Source organism: Eptatretus burgeri, chromosome 5 (genome assembly GCF_056783735.1).
Source record: "Eptatretus burgeri isolate ZD-2024b chromosome 5, Ebu_testis_v1, whole genome shotgun sequence".
NCBI lineage: Eukaryota > Metazoa > Chordata > Myxini > Myxiniformes > Myxinidae > Eptatretus > Eptatretus burgeri.
Genome location: NC_140965.1, coordinates 31,386,895 through 31,408,505, shown reverse-complemented (window position 1 = coordinate 31,408,505; position 21,611 = coordinate 31,386,895). Strand labels below are relative to the sequence as shown.

At 39.6% G+C, this 21,611-nt stretch overlaps 1 protein-coding gene across 1 annotated transcript in view; it reads left to right on the top strand.

The window, feature by feature from the left end:
* Positions 1 to 11,408, top strand: part of LOC147026162 (zinc transporter ZIP4-like) — a 69,945-nt gene extending 58,537 nt beyond the window's left edge. Inside the window, 1 exon segment of the mRNA XM_085883569.1 lies at positions 11,208 to 11,408. Coding sequence (XP_085739695.1) covers positions 11,208 to 11,324 — 117 coding nt within the window. The 3' untranslated portion in view covers positions 11,325 to 11,408.
* Positions 11,409 to 21,611: the final 10,203 nt, after the last annotated feature.

Genomic DNA, 21,611 nt, shown 5'->3' with positions numbered 1-21,611 from the left:
TATATATATATATCTATATATATATATATATATATATATATATATATATATATATATATATATATATATATATATATATATATATATATATATATATATATATATATATATATATATATATATATATATATATATATATATATATATATATATATATATATATATATATATATATATATATATATATATATATATCTATATATATATATATATCTATATATATATATATATATATATATATATATATATATATATATATATATATATATATATATATATATATATATATATATATATATATATATATATATATATATATATATATATATCTATATATATATATATATCTATATATATATATATATATATATATATATATATATATATATATATATATATATATATATATATATATATATATATATATATATATATATATATATATATATATATATATATATATATATATATATATATATATATATATATATATATATATATATATATATATATATATATATATATATATATATATATATATATATATATATATATATATATATATATATATATATATATATATATATATATATATATATATATATATATATATATATATATATATATATATATATATATATATATATATATATATATATATATATATATATATATATATATATATATATATATATATATATATATATATATATATATATATATATATATATATATATATATATATATATATATATATATATATATATATATATATATATATATATATATATATATATATATCTATATATATATATATATCTATATATATATATATCTATATCTATATATATATATCTATATATATATATATATATATATATATATATATATATATATATATATATATATATATATATATATATATATCTATATATATATATATATATATATATATATATATATATATATATATATATATATATCTATATATATATATATATATATATATATATATATATATATATATATATATATATATATATATCTCTCTCTCTCTCTCTCTCTCTCTCTCTCTCTCTCATGTTTGTTCATTCTCTTAGTGTTGTGTTCATTCTCTCTTACTGTTGCCCCACTGTCAGTTTGTCGCTTTTTACCCTCTACCATTACGCTATTCCATTAGCCTGGAGCCCTCGATCCTAAAAACATTTTTTTTAAATCGTTACCAATCTTAGTTTACAATAACCACACCAATAAGCTCCAAATCACACTTTTAGAAAAGAATGAAAATGCACTGCCACAAATGAAAAGTTGCTTTCGGAACCTGGCACACATGGTTCCATCGACTTGCTCATAGCAACAATGCTATCACATTTTCAACAGGTCATGCAGAACTTTAACCACCCTCTTTCCTCTTTATACGTTCCTTTGCTCAACTTCCCTTCTTCCTATTTCTCCTCTCTCTCTCCTCTCCTTTCACACCCATTTACCACCTACACTTCCCTACTCTCCTATCATCCCTCCTTCTCTTCTTTATCGAATTAAATTTTTTATAAATCTACCCCATTTCCCTTTCCATGCACATGTAATAAATGTATGCCCCACCCCATCAAATTTTCAGTTTTTATGCAAAAGAGAACGAGTCCACACACACTGATGATAAGTGGCCACATCGAAACTTGTTTTCCATTGAAAACACAACAAAAATTATATAAATGTAGTGGAAAAACTGTTTTATGTCACATGTACTTATTTATACACAATGTTATTCTTTGTAAATCATTCCAACTTGTTTAAAGGTGCTGTCACACCTTGACGATTTAGCCAGCGTATGCCGACTTATGAAAAATTTGTCTAAAACGCTGGCACACGTCGAATACGTTATGGGTAAGTTTTGTATACGTTAATAGCACGCTGAAAAACACTGCCATTCGTCATAGTATGCTGGCTTTCATTGTTGTACTTTGCGGTTGTCCTCAAATTTTAGCATGCTTGAAATTTTACGACGTATGACTCACACGTTCCGCTACGCTGGCCATAAGTTGTAGGCACGTTATGCGATCATTGCACACACATCGAGGCACGTTATGCGATCGTTGACACACGTTGACACACGTTACTTGTAAGTTACTCATAAGTCGAAACACGTCGAGGTAATGCTTAGCGTACCCAAAACTTATTTCTAACCTATGAGTAACGTGCTTTGAACCTATGTGTAACGTACCTCCAACGCATATTGACGTATTTGATGGACGTCTTCCGGCCGACCACAGAACTTCCTGAACGTGTTTCTAATTTACAGCTTCCGTATAATGTCGTATTGGCAGCGTTTAAAAAAACAAAACCAACAACAATAACTTCCGATATTTCGTCACGTGCTGTTACGTCACATCCGATTGCCTCTTCAGTTTGCTCATGTCTTATTCTTAGTTCCTCCTCTGTGAATATTTTCTGTTTGAGGATATTGTCACGTCGACGTCGAAACTTAAAAGCAAATGTCCGAATATATTTTAAAATTCGTGATAGACTAAAAAAAAACACAACAACAACAACAACAACTTCAGATATTTCGTCACGTGCCCTCACGGAGCCAAGGAGAAAAAAAGAAAATGTGCCTTGATGGGGAAAATAAATTTCGGGTATGCTAAACATTACCTCGACGTGTTTCGACTTATGAGTAACTTACAAGGAACTTGTGTCGACGTGTGTCAACGATCGCGTATCGTGCCTTCAACTTATTCCCAGCGTAGCGGAACGTGTGAGCCATACGGCGAGTACGTCGTAACATTTTCAGCATGCTTGAAATTTCATGACGTACGAGACGTAGCACGAAATATGACAGCGTACTTCATTGTTTTTCAGTGTGCTCTAAACGTATACACAACTTACCCATAACGTATTCGACGTGTGCCAGCTTGGTTCGGCAAATTTTTCATAGGTTGGCATATGCTGGCTAAATCGTCAAGGTGTGACTGCGTGGTTGACACTTTCAATTTTCAGGTGGTTATGATTTAAATCGGTGTGCGGCAGGTTTTTAACAGGCGACGCCACGAGTTCGTCGGCGATACGTGCAGCGCGCTATGCCTAAGTTAAACTATCGTTGGGCATAGGTTGTGAACGCCGACAACAGGCTAAGCATTCGTTGGTATAAGTTATCTATAAGACAACGAAATGTTCTGTGCCCGTTACTAATACATTATGCATACGACCAACACGTTTTGAATACGACCAAAACTTAAAAAAAAACATCAAAATTTCAGCGTACGCCAATGTTTTACATACATTTTTAGGTCATCTCTTCGAGCATGACCTAATAATATGGGTGTCGATGTCCTTCGATCCGTCCGTTCACAATGAAGTTGAAGCGGGAGATCTGGTCATTAGTGATCCTGATAGAGGTCGATGAGACGTACACGATGGTATGACTTTCAAGGTCACCGAAGGTCAAGGTCAAGGTCACAAGGCCTTTGAAGTTGCGAAAATGACGATTTTCAAATTCTATCTCCTCCGCCATTTCTCAAGCGATCTTGAATTTGATTGTAGCATATGAATCTATGGGACAATATCTAAATTTGGGTCAGGCCGGATTTTCGATATTCGCTTTCGTTTTCACGTCACGTGACTTCAAAGTTGGCCAAAAATCCTTCCTGACCCGAGAACACGACACCCTAGTAACAGGAACTCATGCTTGTAAAAGTCGTTCTCGTGCTTGGTATTCGTTAAATCGGTTTGTGACTCCTATTATATAATCTGCCTGCCTGCCCACCCGCTTGCCCATAGCATAGCTTTTTAGGTACCCCCACTCATAGCCAAATGTCCCCACCAAATCGGCAAATCGCCATAGGCCTAGGTCATAGAAGCTATCAGAATCGAAAAATATCGGATGGCATATCGTTATGTGTTTAATATACGTCAAAGTGCTGGAAAACAATAGAGAGATCTCCATTGTTTTCCAGCACTTTGATAAACGCCATCCTTCTTTTGACACGAATATTGATCAGCAGCCGACACGACGGGACAGGTGTCCAGTCGTCTGAAGTTTTTACGGTGTTGTGTTTTTGATATTTCCGGTGTTCAGCACTGCTTCGTCAAATAATCGCCATGTGCTATTGCGATATTTCCGGTTTCCTTCCGCGTACATCTTTTGTCGTACACATATAAACATTATTCCTGCATATAGTGCACAGTCATCGGTTGTCTTCATCATCGGTTGGTCCAGTGGAGTCCACTGGAATATTCTGAACTGAACGAACAGAACTGTGGATAGTAAGAGTGAGTAGGGTGGTGTCGTCAGTGTTGTTGTTGCACTTTTTTTTTAATAAAAGATTGGAAAACAAAAAGGCTAGGCCTACGTATCTACTCATCAAATCCACCGACTGACTGGTTTGTGTCGTAGTTGTCTGTCTGCCATTTGCTACTGTACCTACCTACTCTACTACATAGAGTGATAGTGATTATACCACCTACTTCTACAGACTCTTGGCCATCTACCTACTGCACATTATTTGACGGACTCGTTGGCATTAGTGCAGAGGAGAGTATAGTATATAAATTTGGTGATTGGTGTCCAGTAGACAGCTACAGCTGTGTGGTAAGTCAGGAAATAGACCCTATTCGGATCTTGTTCGGAACACCGCAACACTTTTTCATTTTAACAGCTGGAAGGCTAGTTTTGGTTCTACCTTGTAGAGAATTATTTTTTAGTTCAGATCGCCGAGTTTCAGCAACTTTGAGCTGGTGATAGATGAGAAATTGACCAAAATTTATGGCTGAAAATGCACTGCGCATGCTCAGATGTTCCGAACTCGGACGAGGAATAAGGTCTATTGGAGAGATTTTCTTGCATTTGCTATTTCACTATTAACAACATGTTGAAATAAGAGTACGCCGAATACCAGATGGTGACTTTTACGCTGGTGTGAGGTTGTTGAATCAGCAGCAACGAGAGTTTTTTTTACATACATCTTACAGAGCACTCGTGATCAATGTGATCCCTATAGCGTATTTTTGTCAGGCGGTGCTGGTGTTGGAAAATCTCACGTCGTAAACATGCTGTACCAAGCGTTAGATAGAGAACTGGATAGACAACCTGGAGAAGATCAGGATTGTGTAAAAATACTTCTGTGTGCACCAACTGGAAAAGCGGCGTTCAACATTCAGGGACAGACGATCCATTCGGCATTACACATCAAACCGAACCAGTCGCTCAATGGAGATCATCAAAAACTCGGTGACAGTGAATTGAATACACTGCGTTCCAAATATCGTGAGTTATCTGTTGTAATAATCGATGAAGTCTCGATGGTTGGAAACCAGATGATGGCTGTTGTTGATGACAAACTAAAACAGATACGTGGAACCAATGTACCATTTGGCGGCTACGGTATGATATTTGTTGGCGATATGTTTCAGTTGAAGCCAGTATTCGACGACTGGGTGTTCGAGTTCCTAAAAAAACGGTCCTGCGGCTCTCGGGCCAAATATCTGGCGTGACAATGTGAAACTGTTCGAACTTCGCACGATAAGGAATATGCAGAGCTTTTGAACCGCATGAGTGAAGGTAACCACACTGCACATATCGCACTTCTCAGTACTCACTTAATCGAGCCTGGCGAGTGTATCAATGTACCTCATATATGTTGTCTCAATGACAGTGTCAATGAGCATAACCAGACTCTTTTTGATAACGCAGTGAAAGCTGGTGCTGAACATGCTACGGCTGTTGCTCAGTATGTATCTCTGCAGTGTGATGCTGTTGGTGAGAGGAACTTACGATGTTTTCTTAGTAGTAAGAAAGCTTTGGACACGTGTGCCGCCCTTGAACCCAGAGTTCCGTTGGTTGTCGATCATGAATACGAGATATCTGTCAACATGTTCGTAGACGATGGTCTTATGAATGGTTCCTCCTGTGTAGTGAAGAAACTGGAGTATATACGTGATGAATCGAAAGCGAGAAACGTGCCAGACCTTGTGTGGGTAGACTTTCGGAATCCTCGTGTTGGGATTAAGCAAAAATGTGACTACAGAAGTTACTACAAGAAAGGCATAAATCATACCTGGGTACCAATATTCGCCGTTCAAAGAGACTTCACCTATAGATCCATGCGACTCGCATGTATACAGATTCCTTTATGTCAGTCGGCTGCCAAAACTGTCCACAAATGCCAAGGTGAATCCAAACCTGAAGGTGTTGTCGATCACACGTACAAAGGCCACTCTCAGCCTCATTCTCATTATGTTGCCTTTAGCCGTGTTACAAAAATAGATGGCTTGCACATTCTGAATATTCACAGAAAACAAAAGGTAAAAGATGGACAGCTCGTGTATGAAAACACTGCCACTGCAGACGGAAGCTTCATCAAAGGAGACAAGAAAGTAACTGCAGAAATGGAATGATTGAGGAAGCCGGAAAATAGGATGAACCTCTGTTATGTGCCTCTGTATTCACACCAGCAGGGAATATCTGTTGTCTTCCACAATACATGCTCTCTACATGGTCATTACGATGATTTGTCATCCGATCTGAACTTTCTCGCTGCAGATATTATTTGTTGTGCAGAAACAAGACTAACAGCTACTGATAATGATCATGCGTACTCCATATCTGGATTTAACATGGTGAGGTTTGATCAGTCAACCACATTTAGTCCGCAGTGCCGACCACCACATGGTTTAGTCCTGTATACCAAGAACGATATTCGTGTTATGTCCACTGCCCATTTGTGCACACCTGACTACGAGTGGTTTCACGTGAAAATACGGTGCAGTCTGGGTACATTGCAGCTAGTCTGTCTCTATGTTTCGCCAAAAGTGACGTTGGCGCAATTCCGTGCTAAAGCCCTGCCAGATTTTATGTCGTGTATCAGTGTCACTGATCCCATCGTCACCGTGGGTGACTTCAACGACTTAGCCAATTCAGCTCTCGTTACAAATGTCCTGAAGGCATGTGGCCTCCTTCAGCTGATCCATCAGGCTACCACTGTTTACGGTTCATGTTTGGATCTGATGCTCACTGATATACCATCTGATCAATCATCATCTGGAGTAATTGACGTATGCTGGAGCCACCATCGAATAGCATGGTGTAATCTTCTACAACTTCCACTGTAATACCGTAGATTCCTTCTTACAAAACAAATTGATACCTTCGTGCGATTTTTGTCTTCACTATGCCAAAATCGCTTCGTCGTCGGGAGCGAAAACAACTAGCCATGGAGCGCCATATCCCTACTTATGTACTGAAATTCATATTGGAAGAGGTAGCCTACATAGCGTACTATTTCATGAACAATCAGTCTACTTAACACATGCAATCCTCACGTGAATATACTTTTCAGAATCCGTGGCCCAAGCCTCTTCGATAAAAAAGCCGCGTAGCATTAAAAACTTCAATATTGCAGAATTTAAATCCCAACTCGACAAGAACCTCAACACAGTTGTTAGTAAGTTGTTACAACAATGTACTAAATTAAAAGTATCGAACATATATTTTACCTGTACACCTGAGTCGTGTTAGTTTATCAGTTTTTGATCTTTTCAGTGAATAAATTCCAATCTGATCTACACTTCGTCTGTGGATTGAACTTTCTGATGCTTGATCAGTCGACCATATCTAGTCCCCAATGCCGAACACCACCTGATTTTATCATGTATACATAACTGTTCCCTACACAAGCAATTGCCGTACATCAGAATATGAGTTGCTCCATGCCTCGAATATGTTGCAGCATAGCTTATTTGTCACCGAAAATTCAGTGCGAAAGCCCAAACAGACTTTATCTTGTGTATCAATCAGACGTAACCGTACCTGACATTAATATCGATTTCATTTGTTATTACGTGGAAGCACGTATCTTTGACAGTCAAAACTGAAAATATGTCATGCTCGAATATCGAACAGTTGAATAGATGTGCTAAATGCGCAATCTACATAAAATGTTTTATGCAATTAGTCTAGTTCCTCGCAGAGATGACCGTCACTCCCGCACGGGTGTATTTTTATACGTTGCCATTGCTGGCTAAATCGTCAAGGTGTGACAGCGCCTTTGAGGAAAATGAGGGTGGTGGGGAGGGGATATGGGGGGACTGCAGAAATTCAAACTAGGTGCAAGCATTTTTTTCTTGAAGAAAATTCCCCAAATCTACTACCTGTTCAAAGGGCCCCATTAGTCCCATCTTCTTGTGGGGTCAGCCAGGTAAAGTGTTTGGTTCAAGCTCTGCAAGGTTCAACAGGCTGGCCAGGCCTAACATTTAACTAAAGGTGATTTAGCGTGGTGAGGTCGAGTGTGTGGTCACGTGTGGTCACGTGTGGTCGGTCTCACCAGCCAACAAGTGAGAAGTATCGAAAACGTCATTTTGGGCACTGACAATCGATAGAGCGCCAATGAATGGCATGTGTGTGCCATCACACAGATGAGGTTTGAACTCCTGCTTTAGATAAGAGGAGAATGAAGACTTTAACCCAGCATCTGACTCTGAATGGAGGCCGCGAGACGCGTGAGAGAGGACAGGAACACACCTTTGTTCCACTACCCCTCTCCCTACCAACAAGGGCCTGTAACAGCAAGATGGTGGCAGTTGTCATTTCTGGGCAGGACTGTGGTGGTGGGAGCAGGTAGGATGGCCGGACATGCTGCTTCTACTCACCAAACAATGGATGGAGGCCCTCAATGTCAGACATGAGATCAGGGCAGTCTCTCTGGAACTATCTCATGCTTTTGATACAATCTGTCATCCTGCCTTGCTCTCCAAACTCTTTGCCTATGGCATTCAAAGCCAACTCCACACAAGACTTACTGACTTCCTCCACTCTTGTATCCAACATGTGGCTCTCAACAGAATCCTTTCGTGTCCTCCCTCTGTTAAGGCTTAAGTGCCCCAATGCAGTGTTCTGGGCCCAGTTATATTACTGATCTTCATCAATGATCTCTCTGACTCTCTGGAAATTCCTCTTTATCTATTTGCTGATGACTTCACCCTCTGCCATGACATCCCTCATCCTTCGGATAAGCAGGCAGCAGCCTCTTCCATCTCTTCAGACTTTGACAAAATCACAAGCTGGTCAAACACTTGGAATATGTCGTTCAATCCTAACCAATATATATATATATATATATATATATATATATATATATATATATATATATATATATATATATATATATATATATATATATATATATATATATATATATATATATATATATATATATATATATATATATATATATATATATATATATATATATACATCTCTCCCAAAAGAATGTTTGACAAAACCTCCTATCCACTTTCTTAACAATCCTCTTGAGGAAGTTCAGTCACTCAAACTCCTGGGGTTCACTTTCAGCCATGACCTTTCTTGTACAAACTACATTTCAAAGTTGGCCTCCAAAGCCAGCCATCAAATGGGCATTCTCCTCCATACAAAGCCATTCCTTGGCACACCTAAACTCCTATCCACCTACAAGACCTTCATCTGCAGCTTGATGGAGTACTGCTCTGCCCTTTGGGCTGGCTCCCCTGCCTCACACACCTTCCTCAGCTTGACACCATGGAAACCTCGGCCTTCAAGGTTATTGGACTCTCCCACGATGAAGCCGAGTCGATCTACATAATTGAGGTGTGTATCACTATGCTGTTGCAAACATTGTCTACGGTCGGTGGTCTCTCTCTTCTTCCGCCTCCTGTCTTGTCTTGCACCCCGTTCTTTGTGCCCCCCCCCACTTTTTGCAGGGCACACATCGTCCATCATCAACCCCCTTCTGCTTAAACTACCGAAATCCATGATCACTGATCATCTGCACTCATTCATTCCTCTTTTCTCCCAACTGTGGAACCAGCTTCCACATTCTCTTCAATCTCATTCTTCCCTCCAGGTCTTCAAGATAGCTCTTCACCACCATCTTAGATCCTCCTCAATGATCTTTTCTTCCCCTATTAACCCCTCCCCCCTCCTCCACCCCAATCACTCCTTCCAAATTTAGTTTTCCCTCCCAAGTGCTTCTTTCTGTATCAATCTTGTCCACCCTACACATCCTCTCTTACCCCTCATTCCTACCCACACCCATTGTTTATGCAAGTCTGCCTCAATCTTGGCTTTCAACTCTACTGCTAGTGTTTCCACCCCCCTCCCCCCTCTCAACTGTCCCTTTTGTCCCAATCCATTCAGTGTACAAATTCTAGCTCTTCTTTGAGCCCCAACTATGTATACAAAAAAAGAAATCCTGCTACTGGCCGCTTCATAAAGGATAACACACGCGACTGTATAGTGCGCTGCTGTAAGGACTTGGAAAAACCCCGAGTGGGCAGGACAGTGAGGAGGCACCACTCCCAGACAGTGGGACAGTCATTTACAGGGCCAGCCCTGTGCTGGAGGGTGGTCCTTTGCTGATAAAAGCTGCATTCATATCTGCGTGATCTCTGTTGGGTGTGAACCTCACCCTTCTCGCTTATCTTGGCCTCAAACGTTCTTAGAGCTGGACTCTCTGCCTGTACTGTGCTCTCTGGCTTTGAGGAATGCCCAGTCAGACTCACCATTCACTTCCAGCGGACCCAACGGGATCATCCCTGCTGTATCGGAGCGATGTAGAGATGTCCGATGCCTGTTTATTTGCCGTGCTATTGGCTCAAGTCCTTACCTGTCCCCATTGTTCATGTGAGTTGATAAATTGGTGCCATAGAGGGATTTTAGTTTTTATTGCATAGTTAAATTAGTGTTGTCCCTCCCTTATTTGTTGTCTTTGTCTGCCAGATCTGATCTGAGTTTTGTTGTCTTGACTTCCCATGCCTTATTAATAAACTATTACTCATAAGAAGTGTGTTTCCGCTTTTCACAAATGGGAAAGACTCGCCGTGGCTTGGAAAGATCGTTTGGCCATTCGCGGAGGTAACCTCCGGCTCAGGTGGTATATAATATGAGTTTCCTCACCAGGAACTTCGATGCAATAGGAGGCCATTAGGCACATCAAAGCCTGTACTATTATTAACAAATTATGGTTGTTTGTCCATGCTCTGTTCTTTTAAATGCTGAGAGCCAAACAAGGAAGCAGCACATGCCATTTTATATTAATAGTCTTTGGTATGACTCGACTGGGGTTCGAACCGCCGACCTCCTAGACTCAGAGCGGACACTTTAAGCACAATATAGAAAAATTTTCCACTCATTTTGTAATGCAAGTGTTGTATCTTTTTTAACATTTTTCTAACAGATGCAAGAGTTGAAAGGAAACAGCTGGGGTTGGTTAGTCCTGCACTGTTTTGGGTTCTTCTTTGGCTGGACAACGATGTTACTTCTGGCTGTCTTTGAGGAGGAAATCTGCATCTAAATCTCCCCTCAATTCCCAATAACTGTACTGCCCAGTTATTGTGTTATTTCCTATTTTAAATAAAGCACGACATTTCTCTGCCTACGTTATGTTTTGTCTCCTTCACGAATGTAATTTACATGGATGTACACACATTATGATGTGAAAAGGTAGATTTCTAAACATTTGCTCATCAAAAATATTCTGGTATTGAAAATTGAATGCTGGGAGGAACGAAAGATAAGAATGTCTGATAATAAAGAGGGAAAACAACAAAAAAACATATTCACCACACATTATGGGAAAGGGTTTGAGAGTTCACGTTGTCTATTGCTCAAGCAAGGTGGTCCAATAAATACAATGAAGTGAAAACGTGCACTATGTGCCATTGACTTGCAAAGGTAGCGTATTGGACAAAATTCCAACCCTCCCCCACAAAATCCAGTGTATATACAAGTTTGTGAAGATCATTTTGTTTAGTGTGCCTGGTATTGGCTTAATGGTTAGGGTGGTGGGCTTGGGGTTCTTATCCCACTTAGCTGTTGAATCAACACCAGGTGGGGGTGACTCAACCTGTCATCCTTCTGAGGTCAGCACAATGAGTACCTGGTTGCTGGGATGATTGAGCCATTTGAGTATCCTGTGATGGAGTGGTGACCTGTCCAGGATTGTGCCCAATAGCCCAAAAAGCTGCTTTGGCAGCACTGATGCTTGATACAGAGTATGGTCCTGATGGATGGATGGATTTTTAGCAGCGGGTAGTGAACATTTTTTTGTTGAATTTACCTTCAACTGGAGAGAGTTCTCTTGGTACAGTTGTCCTGGAACATATAACTAGGACTGGGTGGGGGGGGGGGGAAAGAGGTGAAGGAGCATCTTGTACCACCTTTCCCAACAAGCCATCTTGCCCCACCTTATTTTGTATTTTGTTATACAGTGATTGCATTTGGAAAAAATAAATTCATACCACTGCAATTAACATACTCTCTGTATCTACAATTGAGGTCTGTATGCTGTTTTGGTCGCGTTACCTAAAAGAGCCACATTTTACCAGGTTTTGCCAAGTGCTTGCACACTGCTTCCAGCAGGGCTGAAGATGAAAGGAAACTTCCATCGCCAACTTCCAATGAACCAGTGAATGGTAAGCCATCATCAGATGCGAACACAGCTGGAACACACAAGGTCACCTTTGGCACAAGATGCAGTGCGCCTGGTTAACTCTATGCACCTCATTACCTTCGCAAACTTTGTCGCGAAGGTTATGTTTTGATCGCTGTGTATTTATTTCTTTATTTATTTATTTGTGAATATGTGTGTTTGTTTGTTTGTTTGTTTGTTTGTTATTCGCATAACTCCAAAAGTATTGAACTGAATCGCAGCAAATTTGGTGGGATGATTGGTTATTATCCAAGGACCATTTGATTAGATTTTGGGAGCGATCAGGTCAAAGGTCAAGGTCAAGAAAAGGTCAAAATCTTCTTTTTACCATAGCTCAGTCAATTTGTATCCAATTTGCATGCAACTAATGCCAAAATGTTCAGAATTCAATGCCCCATCTTGTGATATGTGACATGACACAATGACGTAATAACCATTATTAGCGGTTGGGAGTCAAAGGTCGGGGGGGGGTCACGACATTGCAAAATGTGCGGTTTTAGTCATAACACGGTCAATTCTTATCCGATTTGCATGAAACCAACACCAAAATGTTGACTGTCCTGTTCCCACACTCTAATACCAATTACAAAATTAAGAGTACAAACGTCAAGGTCGAGGTCATGAAAAGGTCAAAATCGTCATTTTGCCATAGTGTGGTCGATTTTTATCCAATTTGCATGCAACCAATGCCAAAATGTTGTGAATTCTATGTCCAATCTTGTGATATACGATATGACACAATGATGTCACTACCTTTGTTCGCAGTTTGGGTCAAAGGTCAGGGGGGTCAACGACCTTTATTATCATAACGCGGTCAATTCTTATACAATTTGCATGCAAGTAGATTCAAAATGTTTAGAATTCAATTCCCTATCCTGTGATGTGTAATATTTGATTTCTTATAATGTGACCAGTTGTCATCAGATTGACTTGAAACCAACACCCAAAATAGTCAGGGAGTTCATACAGAAATTGTACAATGTACGTGAATCAGTATCAAACAGCAGGAAATTTAATGTTTTTAAGCCATCATAACACGTATGAGATGGCAGATGGGGTATAGAAATAAATACCCTCACAATCAACGGTTTCTGGGGGAGGGGGGGCAAAATGTAGTGTTGGCGAAGGTATGCGCTCTACTGAGTGCACGTTCTAGTTTCCATCTTTATCCATACTCTGATTTATTGTACCAGCCAATGATACAATCATTGTCGGAGTGATGAACAAAAAAAAACAAGCAGTCATAGACTGGTACTTACGAAATCGTCAACTTGACCTCTGACCTTGTCTAATAAAAGCCATCTCTAGAGAAGGTAGCGACGCAAACCAGAAGTTTCTACGATGACTCTGTACCAAACCATCAAAAATCGTAACGTCGACCGAAGCAAAAATCTATTTCTTCCTGTAATTATTTAATATTATTTTATCAAAGTCACAAAACCGTAATATTCGGCCATCCACCAACAATCTTTACATAATCCGACGGCTTAGCGAGTCAGGCATGCGACGATAACCTTTATTGGGATTAAAAAAAAAGACTTTTAAACACCATCTTTATTGAAAACACCGTCAGCGCGCACACGGAAAACCTTAACGTGACTCAACGACGCGTCTGCTCGAGCGCACTGCATCACGTGACGAGCCGTGACGTGGCGAGTGAAATATTTTTATACAATCTTAAAACGTCTCCAAAACATCCGATTTTTACCAGAATTTAGACAACCGAGTGTTAAGCGTCCTAAGCGATCGCAAAAACCGAAGACAAAATTAAAATCGAAGTTAAAACAAACTCGTAACATCGACCTAAGCAAAAATACTCCATTTATCCACATGAATTTACGGAATTATGTTTGACCTCACTGTGACCTTGACGTTTTACCGATTTTGACCAAAATCTAATCAGTGCTAGCCATCACCCTCCTGAATCACGTGGTGTAATTTGACATTGGTAGCTTCTTCAGTTCGAGTTATCGTGCCTACAAACAAACACACAAACAAACAAACACACAAACAGAGGACGGAAGTCATCAATATACTTACGAAATCTGTAACAAGCAGTCATAGACTGGTACTTATGAAATCGTCAACTTGACCTCTGACCTTGTCTAACAAAAGCTGTATCTAGAGAAGGTAGCGACGCAAACCAGAAGTTTCTACGATGATTCTGTACCAAACCATCAAAAATCGAATGTTTTGGATGTTTGACCTCACTGTGACATTGACCTTTGACAAAAATCTAATCAGCGCTGGCCATCACCCTCCTGAATCAAGTGGTGTAATTTGACATTGGTAGCTTCTTCCGTTCGAGTTATCGTGCCTACAAATACACAAACAGAGTCCGGAAGTGATCAATATACTTACGAAATCTTTACATTTCATAAGTAAAAACACCTGAACAAATATTCTTTTCCTTTTGGGTTATTCCATGTCAACTCAATTAACTTTTCAAAAGTTATCAAGGTTATCGTGTCATACATTGGTGGAAATCTTTCAAAAATAGCTATGGATAAAATGATGCGATAAATACATTGAGCCTCTAACTCCAAATTATTTTTGGGGTCAATAATAAAACCATACCTGTCATGCCGTAAAGGTGCATCGGGCTGCCAAGGAGTAGTCCTGGACAGGTCGCCACGCCAAATGGTTATTACTCCAGTACACCGGTACTGATTTCACTGACCTCGGAAGGATGACAAGCTGAGTCCACCATTTTTGGGGTTATGAATCCTAAAATACGGTGCCGTGCAAATTAGTGTCATCTTTTGGAAGGTTCATTTCCTGCCACCATTTAAATATATTAAGCTGAAACTTTGAACCCTGGGTAATTTTGACCCAATCTTTGAGATTATGCCTTCAACGTAGTGCATACTTTGTCATTTTCAAGTTCGAGAAATCTCAAAACATTCTGACTTGTGTTATTGCATGGATTATAGGGAGTTTGGGGGTTATCCAGTACCCACATAACTGTGAAGAGGAATTCCACTTTGTATATTTACACCATCTAGGTCTGGGTATATATATCCCCAAAAACAAGCACAAATCAATCAAAAACAAATATGTGGCTGGGATAAAAAAACAATCATTCACAAGAACAAAATGCCAACAATACCTTCCTCAACACAGTGAATAGCTAGTCAAACATTCAGGCAACAACACAATGTAATGAAGCTCATAGCTAAACCTATTGTTACAGTTGTCAGGAGGCGAAGAACTTAGTGGGATGGGCGGGGGAGTCGAGGTCATTATTACAATTAAGGCATAACCCCCCCCCCCCAATTTGTATTCACACGGCTTGTAGGACTCTTCTGTGTATTAATAACATGTGGATAGGCACAAGTTCTAATTTTTTCATGGGCGACAGTCAGGTCTGGTCAAGTATAGAAGCATGCACCAGAGCATCACGTCGCTGCGTTCACTTTCCGCCAGTACTCCAGGGGCCTCCGTCTGGCCATCCCCATCTCATTGAGATGCTGATCAACCTGCTGCAACCACAAGGCACATGGTCAGCCCAATGGCCTCCTCCACTCATGAGGCTCCCTTGCTGAGAGAATCTGGTGAGCAGGATTAGCGTCAGGAAAACAAACCACATGTCTGAGCCACATGTCTAACGAAAACCACAGTGAACACGTCCATGAAGCCATCTGCGTAGGCATGAAGTGGTGTAACTATATCTATGCCATGTATTACTCCAAAAAGGAGCCATGTGTGTGTCCATGTAAGTTCCAGAACGCACTATACCATGAGAAGACTTGACACCCAAAGACCTCTTAATACCCTAAGATTGTTTAGAACCTCAAGAACCCTTTAGAATTACCCTAAAGCACCATTTAGCATTGACCTTTTAGATCTCTACACAATTATCTTTTAGAATCACCCATTATATTTACACTTTAGAATCACACCTTAGAACCACACTGAAGAACCCTTTAAAACGACACTTTACAATTACACTTCAGATCTCTTTACAATTACACTTTAGAATAACCGTTTAGAACCCGATATAAACCTTTAGAATTACCTTTTTAAATTACACTTAAGACATCCTTCAAAATTATCCTCAAGAACCCTTTTAAAACCTCTAGAACCTGTATTTAGAATTTATCCTTGAGAACACTTTAAACGTCAGGTCAGGTCAGGTATGGGAGCATATGCCGGAGGAGCATGTCGCTGCATCCACTTTCCGCCGGAACTCCAGGGGCCTCTGTCTGGCCATCCGTCAGGCAGATGCCTGGCCCACCTCCATCTCCTTGAGATTCCAATCAACCTGCTGCAACCACGAGGCATGTAGTCAGCCCGTTGGCCTCCTCCACTCACGAGGATCCCTTGCTGAGAATCTGGTGAGCAGAATCAGCATCAGGAAAACGAGCCACATGTCCACAGCCGTAACTGATGCTCACGGACTATACAGGTAACAAATTTCATTTGAGTCTCTCTCAGCAACCGCTCGTTGGACACAAAGTCCGACCAGTAATAGCCAAGGATTCTCCGAAGAGATCTGATACTAAAGGAGTCAAGTCTCCATCTCAGATATCTGTTCAGAGTCCAAGTCTCACATCTGTAGAGCAAGCCCGGAAGCACCAAAGACCTGAAGACTCAGACTTTCAACCTCCTGAATAGGAACCGACAGCACCACACCCCATTATCCACTGAATCCACAACTCTCCAGGCCTGACCAAGATGTCCATTGACCTCTGGCTCAGAGCCAGCAGAGACATGAATATCACTGCCAAGGTAAGTGAATCTCTCCATGACCTCAACCAGGTACAGACAAGATAGCAGCATCCAAGATGTCATTCAAAGCCTGGATCTTAGTTTTGACCCAGGAAAGCCATAATCCCAGCGGCACCAACTGATCATTCAGCACCTCGAGGGCCCTCAAAAGAATATCCAGAGTCTCCGCAAAGATGACTGCATCATCTGCGAAATCAAGGTCAGAGATCTTGACATTCCCAAACAATGCAACACAGCTTGATCTCTCCGACATCCCCCCAGAATCCAGTCCATACAAGCGCTGAAAAGTGTGGGGTCCAGTTTACACCCCTGACAAACTCCAGTAACAACTGGAAACAAGTCAAAGATGGAACAACCACATTTCACAGCCCTTTAGAATTACACCTTGGAACCCTTCAAGATTACACTTTAAAACCACACTGGAATTGACCCTTAAGAACACTTTGGAATTACACTTCAGAATTACCCTTTCAAATTACATTTTAGAATTACACTTTAGAACCCCTTAGTCCTCAAGAATTAGACTTTGGAATTGCCCTTTGGATTAATCATTTGCAACCCTTTAGAATGCTTTAAAATGACATTAGAACCCTCTGAAACATATAGAACAGTAGATGATAATTGTTGCTTCTGGGACAACCATTCAAGTTAATGGTTGCCCCAAAAATGAACCCCAAAAAAACCCCAAAAATGCCCAAATGAACTCAAGCCCCAAAAGCTCAAAATGGGAGACTCACTTCCTCCCCACCTATCTCCTTTCCTCCCATACAAGCAAGTGAAAATTGAGACTTACTGATTAAAACACTTCTTCCGCCCCCCCCCCCCCCCAAACATAATCAGTCCTTTCATTCCACTCAAAGAGTGAACCAACGAATATTCGTCCATGTTCAACTTTAGGGAATAACTTGATTTTCTTATAACATTCATTTCCATCGAGTATATTCACAAGGAATAACTTGGAACTTGGTTCTTGGTTTAAGTATCTTTGTTGAGCAAAGATAAAATTATAAACTTCTCTTAATGCTCTTGTCTGACCACCTCCTGATCCACATATCATTTTGAGATTGTAGTAAATAGTTTTTCCATTGGTCAATTAATAACCATCAGTTTTCAGTCCATTCAAGGATTTTTTTTTTCTTCTTTACATCCTCCAACTTATTTGTAATTAAATTTATCCGCCTTTTTGTTTTATCTACTTTTACCCCGGTTATTTCTTCAATAAGACTTATTTGATATTTCTCACATTCATTATGTTTCCTATTTAAATACCAAGGCTGATTACATCTCCACTCTTTGGTTTGGTTATTGCTTGGTTCTATCATTTATAAATCAGCAAAAAAGTCGGCGGTAGTCCATTAAAATCCCCAACCCAATATCTTAACACTTAAATATCTTAACACTTGTACTTATAACCATAAGGGAGACTATTGATTCCATTCTCTAAAATATGTCTTATCATCAAAAGCTCCTAATGCTTTCTTATTTGCCTCTTCTGTATATAATTGATGTTTATAACTTCTTATTGTATTCATTTTTCTATACCCTTCCTTCTTTAAGGTTAAACAGTTGTAATAATGTTTAAAGTTTATTGTTTCCTTGATTATATTTTTCTTTATTCCCTTTAACTTCTTATCACACCCTTCAATATTATTATTATTATCAATATACTTACAAGCACAAGACTTTGATCTCAGTCCAATAAATTCACTCATTACCTTTCCACCCAATTCATCTTTAAAACCTACCAATAACCTTTTAAGACTAGACAGAAAATCTAAAAAGTCTCTTTTTAAGACTCCTATAGGCAATTAGAGGTAAAAGTTGGTAGCATGAGTTTTTAACTTATTTGAGGTATGAGGAGTCTGAAAAAATACGTTACCAGCCTGAAATTTGCGTTTGAAGGCATGAAAAATGCGAATCAAGATGGCCGCTATTTCGATCGGATTGCGATTTGGATTTTTGAGAAATCTGACGTCATATAATTGTTCGTTGCGATGCATGTAAACGCAACATAGTACAAGTCTGAAGACGACGATGGTTCACGAGTGGTACTTGACGATGTAGATTGTTTCAGAAGTCAAGGATGAGACAATGTGATAATGTTTGACCAAGTGAAAAAATGATCAACATGATGTGGTAAGAGTGACAGGTTATTAGCTGCAAAATGTTGAAAACCCGGTTTCGTTCAACAATTCAAAATTTGACTTTTGCATAACCTTTAAAGGTCACAAAACAATGTTGTGGACATTCAAATAAGGAAACAGGACACGTTCTATAGCTTATTGGAGTTAGTTCGTCAAAGAAGGTCGAAAACCCGGTTCGATTCCACAACTTTGAAAATTTGACCTTTGTGAACTTTAAAGGTCAAAGGTCAAGGATTATAACCTTTGGTGCAAAACTTCCTCTGGAACATTCCAGGAACAATATAATGTCATATAGGCTATATGGCATTTCGCACTCCTCGGATTATCCATACTTTGATGAAATCAGCGTAAAAACAAACTTGAAGGGGGTGCCACGGGCAAGGTGTTCGAGATAAAGCAAAAATGGTTTCAAGACTTTAGGTGGGGAATGACCTCATGATTATGCATTAAAAATATTGTCATCCTAGCACTCAAAGTTTGGGCGGTCGTATGATTTTTATGTCAAAATTCGAAATTTTCTAAGTTCGTGACCTTGTGACCTTGGGACAAAAATGAAAAATCTAGCTCCGTGGGGCTATGCAGGTGCCATTGGGCTAACCAAATACCGAAACCCCTGCCAGATTCGAAAAACCCCCTCGGAGAAGATGCAAATTGAAATCGGCTACCCCCTAAAAACACAATTCGCAATTTTCTAAGTTTGTGACCTTGGGACAAAAATGAAAAAATATATATATATATATTAAAAAAAAAAAAAAAAAAAAAAAAAAAAAAAAAATCGAGCTCCGTGTGGCTATGCAGGTGTCATTGGGTTAACGAAATACCGAAACCCCAGCCAGATTCGACAAACCCCTTGGAGAAGATAATTTTTTACGTCAAAATTCGCAATTTTCTAAGTTCGTGACCTTGTGATGAAAATGAAAAAAAAAAACAAAAGAAAAAATAGAGCTCCGTGGGGCTATGCAGGTGCCATTGGGCTAACCAAATACCGAAACCCCTGTCAGATTTGACAAACCCCCGAGGAGAAGATGCAAATTGAAATCGGCTACCCCCTAAAAACACGTTTTTTGGGCGTGGCTCCGCCCATAATGGGTACAGCACACCCATTCTCAGAAAAACACAACCAGATCATGATATAAACCTCCCACCCAAATTTTATCATGATCGGATCAAAACCCACGGAGCTATGCTCGGGACAGACAGACAGACAGACACACACACACAACAATAACGAATATAGTGGTCACTTATTTTTTTCATGAAAATATTTTTTCGTGAACCAATATCTGGAAATCATCCTATGCCTCTCCACCCATATTTGATCACTATAAAAAAAGCAAAAATTTTCTTGAACCGAAGAGTATGGTTTATTGCATGTTGACTTCCCGGGCAAAGAAACCGATGTACGGTATATATTTCCAAAGTTATATATTCAAGGAATACAATGATTGGATGAAATTTCTTCAGCAACATATTCTTCATTTTCAGATGTGATTTTCAGGCATTGTTCATGCACTATAACAGTCAATCAGTACAACTGCATGCACCCGTACATGTCAAGGTTGCTTTGCTACATTTGCATCTGCTTGTTCTGCATCCTGTCTTGCATCCACAGGATATCACCTCAATGCATGCTACTGGTACTGGAGTAAGACTCATGAGCTTCGGCCTTAGCCAGCCAACTTCTGTTTGCCATCCACAATCATCAGGAGCAGGTAAAACTGGCTTCAGAACACGAGCTCGATTCCAAACCAAGGATTGATAGTGAGCTCGTAGTATCAGTGTGTGGTAGTGCAGGGCATCGTTTGTCGGTGGGAGAGCTTCAGCTGGACGACCCTTCTTGAACAGAATGACTCTGGCATTGTTGGTACTCTCGAAATGGGATAATCCATATATTCTGCACACGAAATTCACCGCAGTCGTTATCAATTATATTTTGCTTTGAAACTCAGAGAAACCATTTAAGCTTTGTAAAGCAAATCCGACAACCAAGTGGTTTAGAAACAGGCGCGAGGACAAAGGAAAACCTGAGAGAACCTCCATAAGATAGGGGATGAAACTTTGCAACCACAACACCTGTAACAGGCATGGCATGTCCACACACCCGCAGAGAGTCTGTACAGATCTAAATCTACCCATATGTACCACGTCCGTGTGTGCTGTATGTACGTACCTCTACCTTGTACCAACTGTCGACTGCACGCCCCAATCAGGACAATAACTGTACTGTACAGCTCAGAAAGTGGCTTAAGCACTCAAGCACTCCAACAGAACGCCT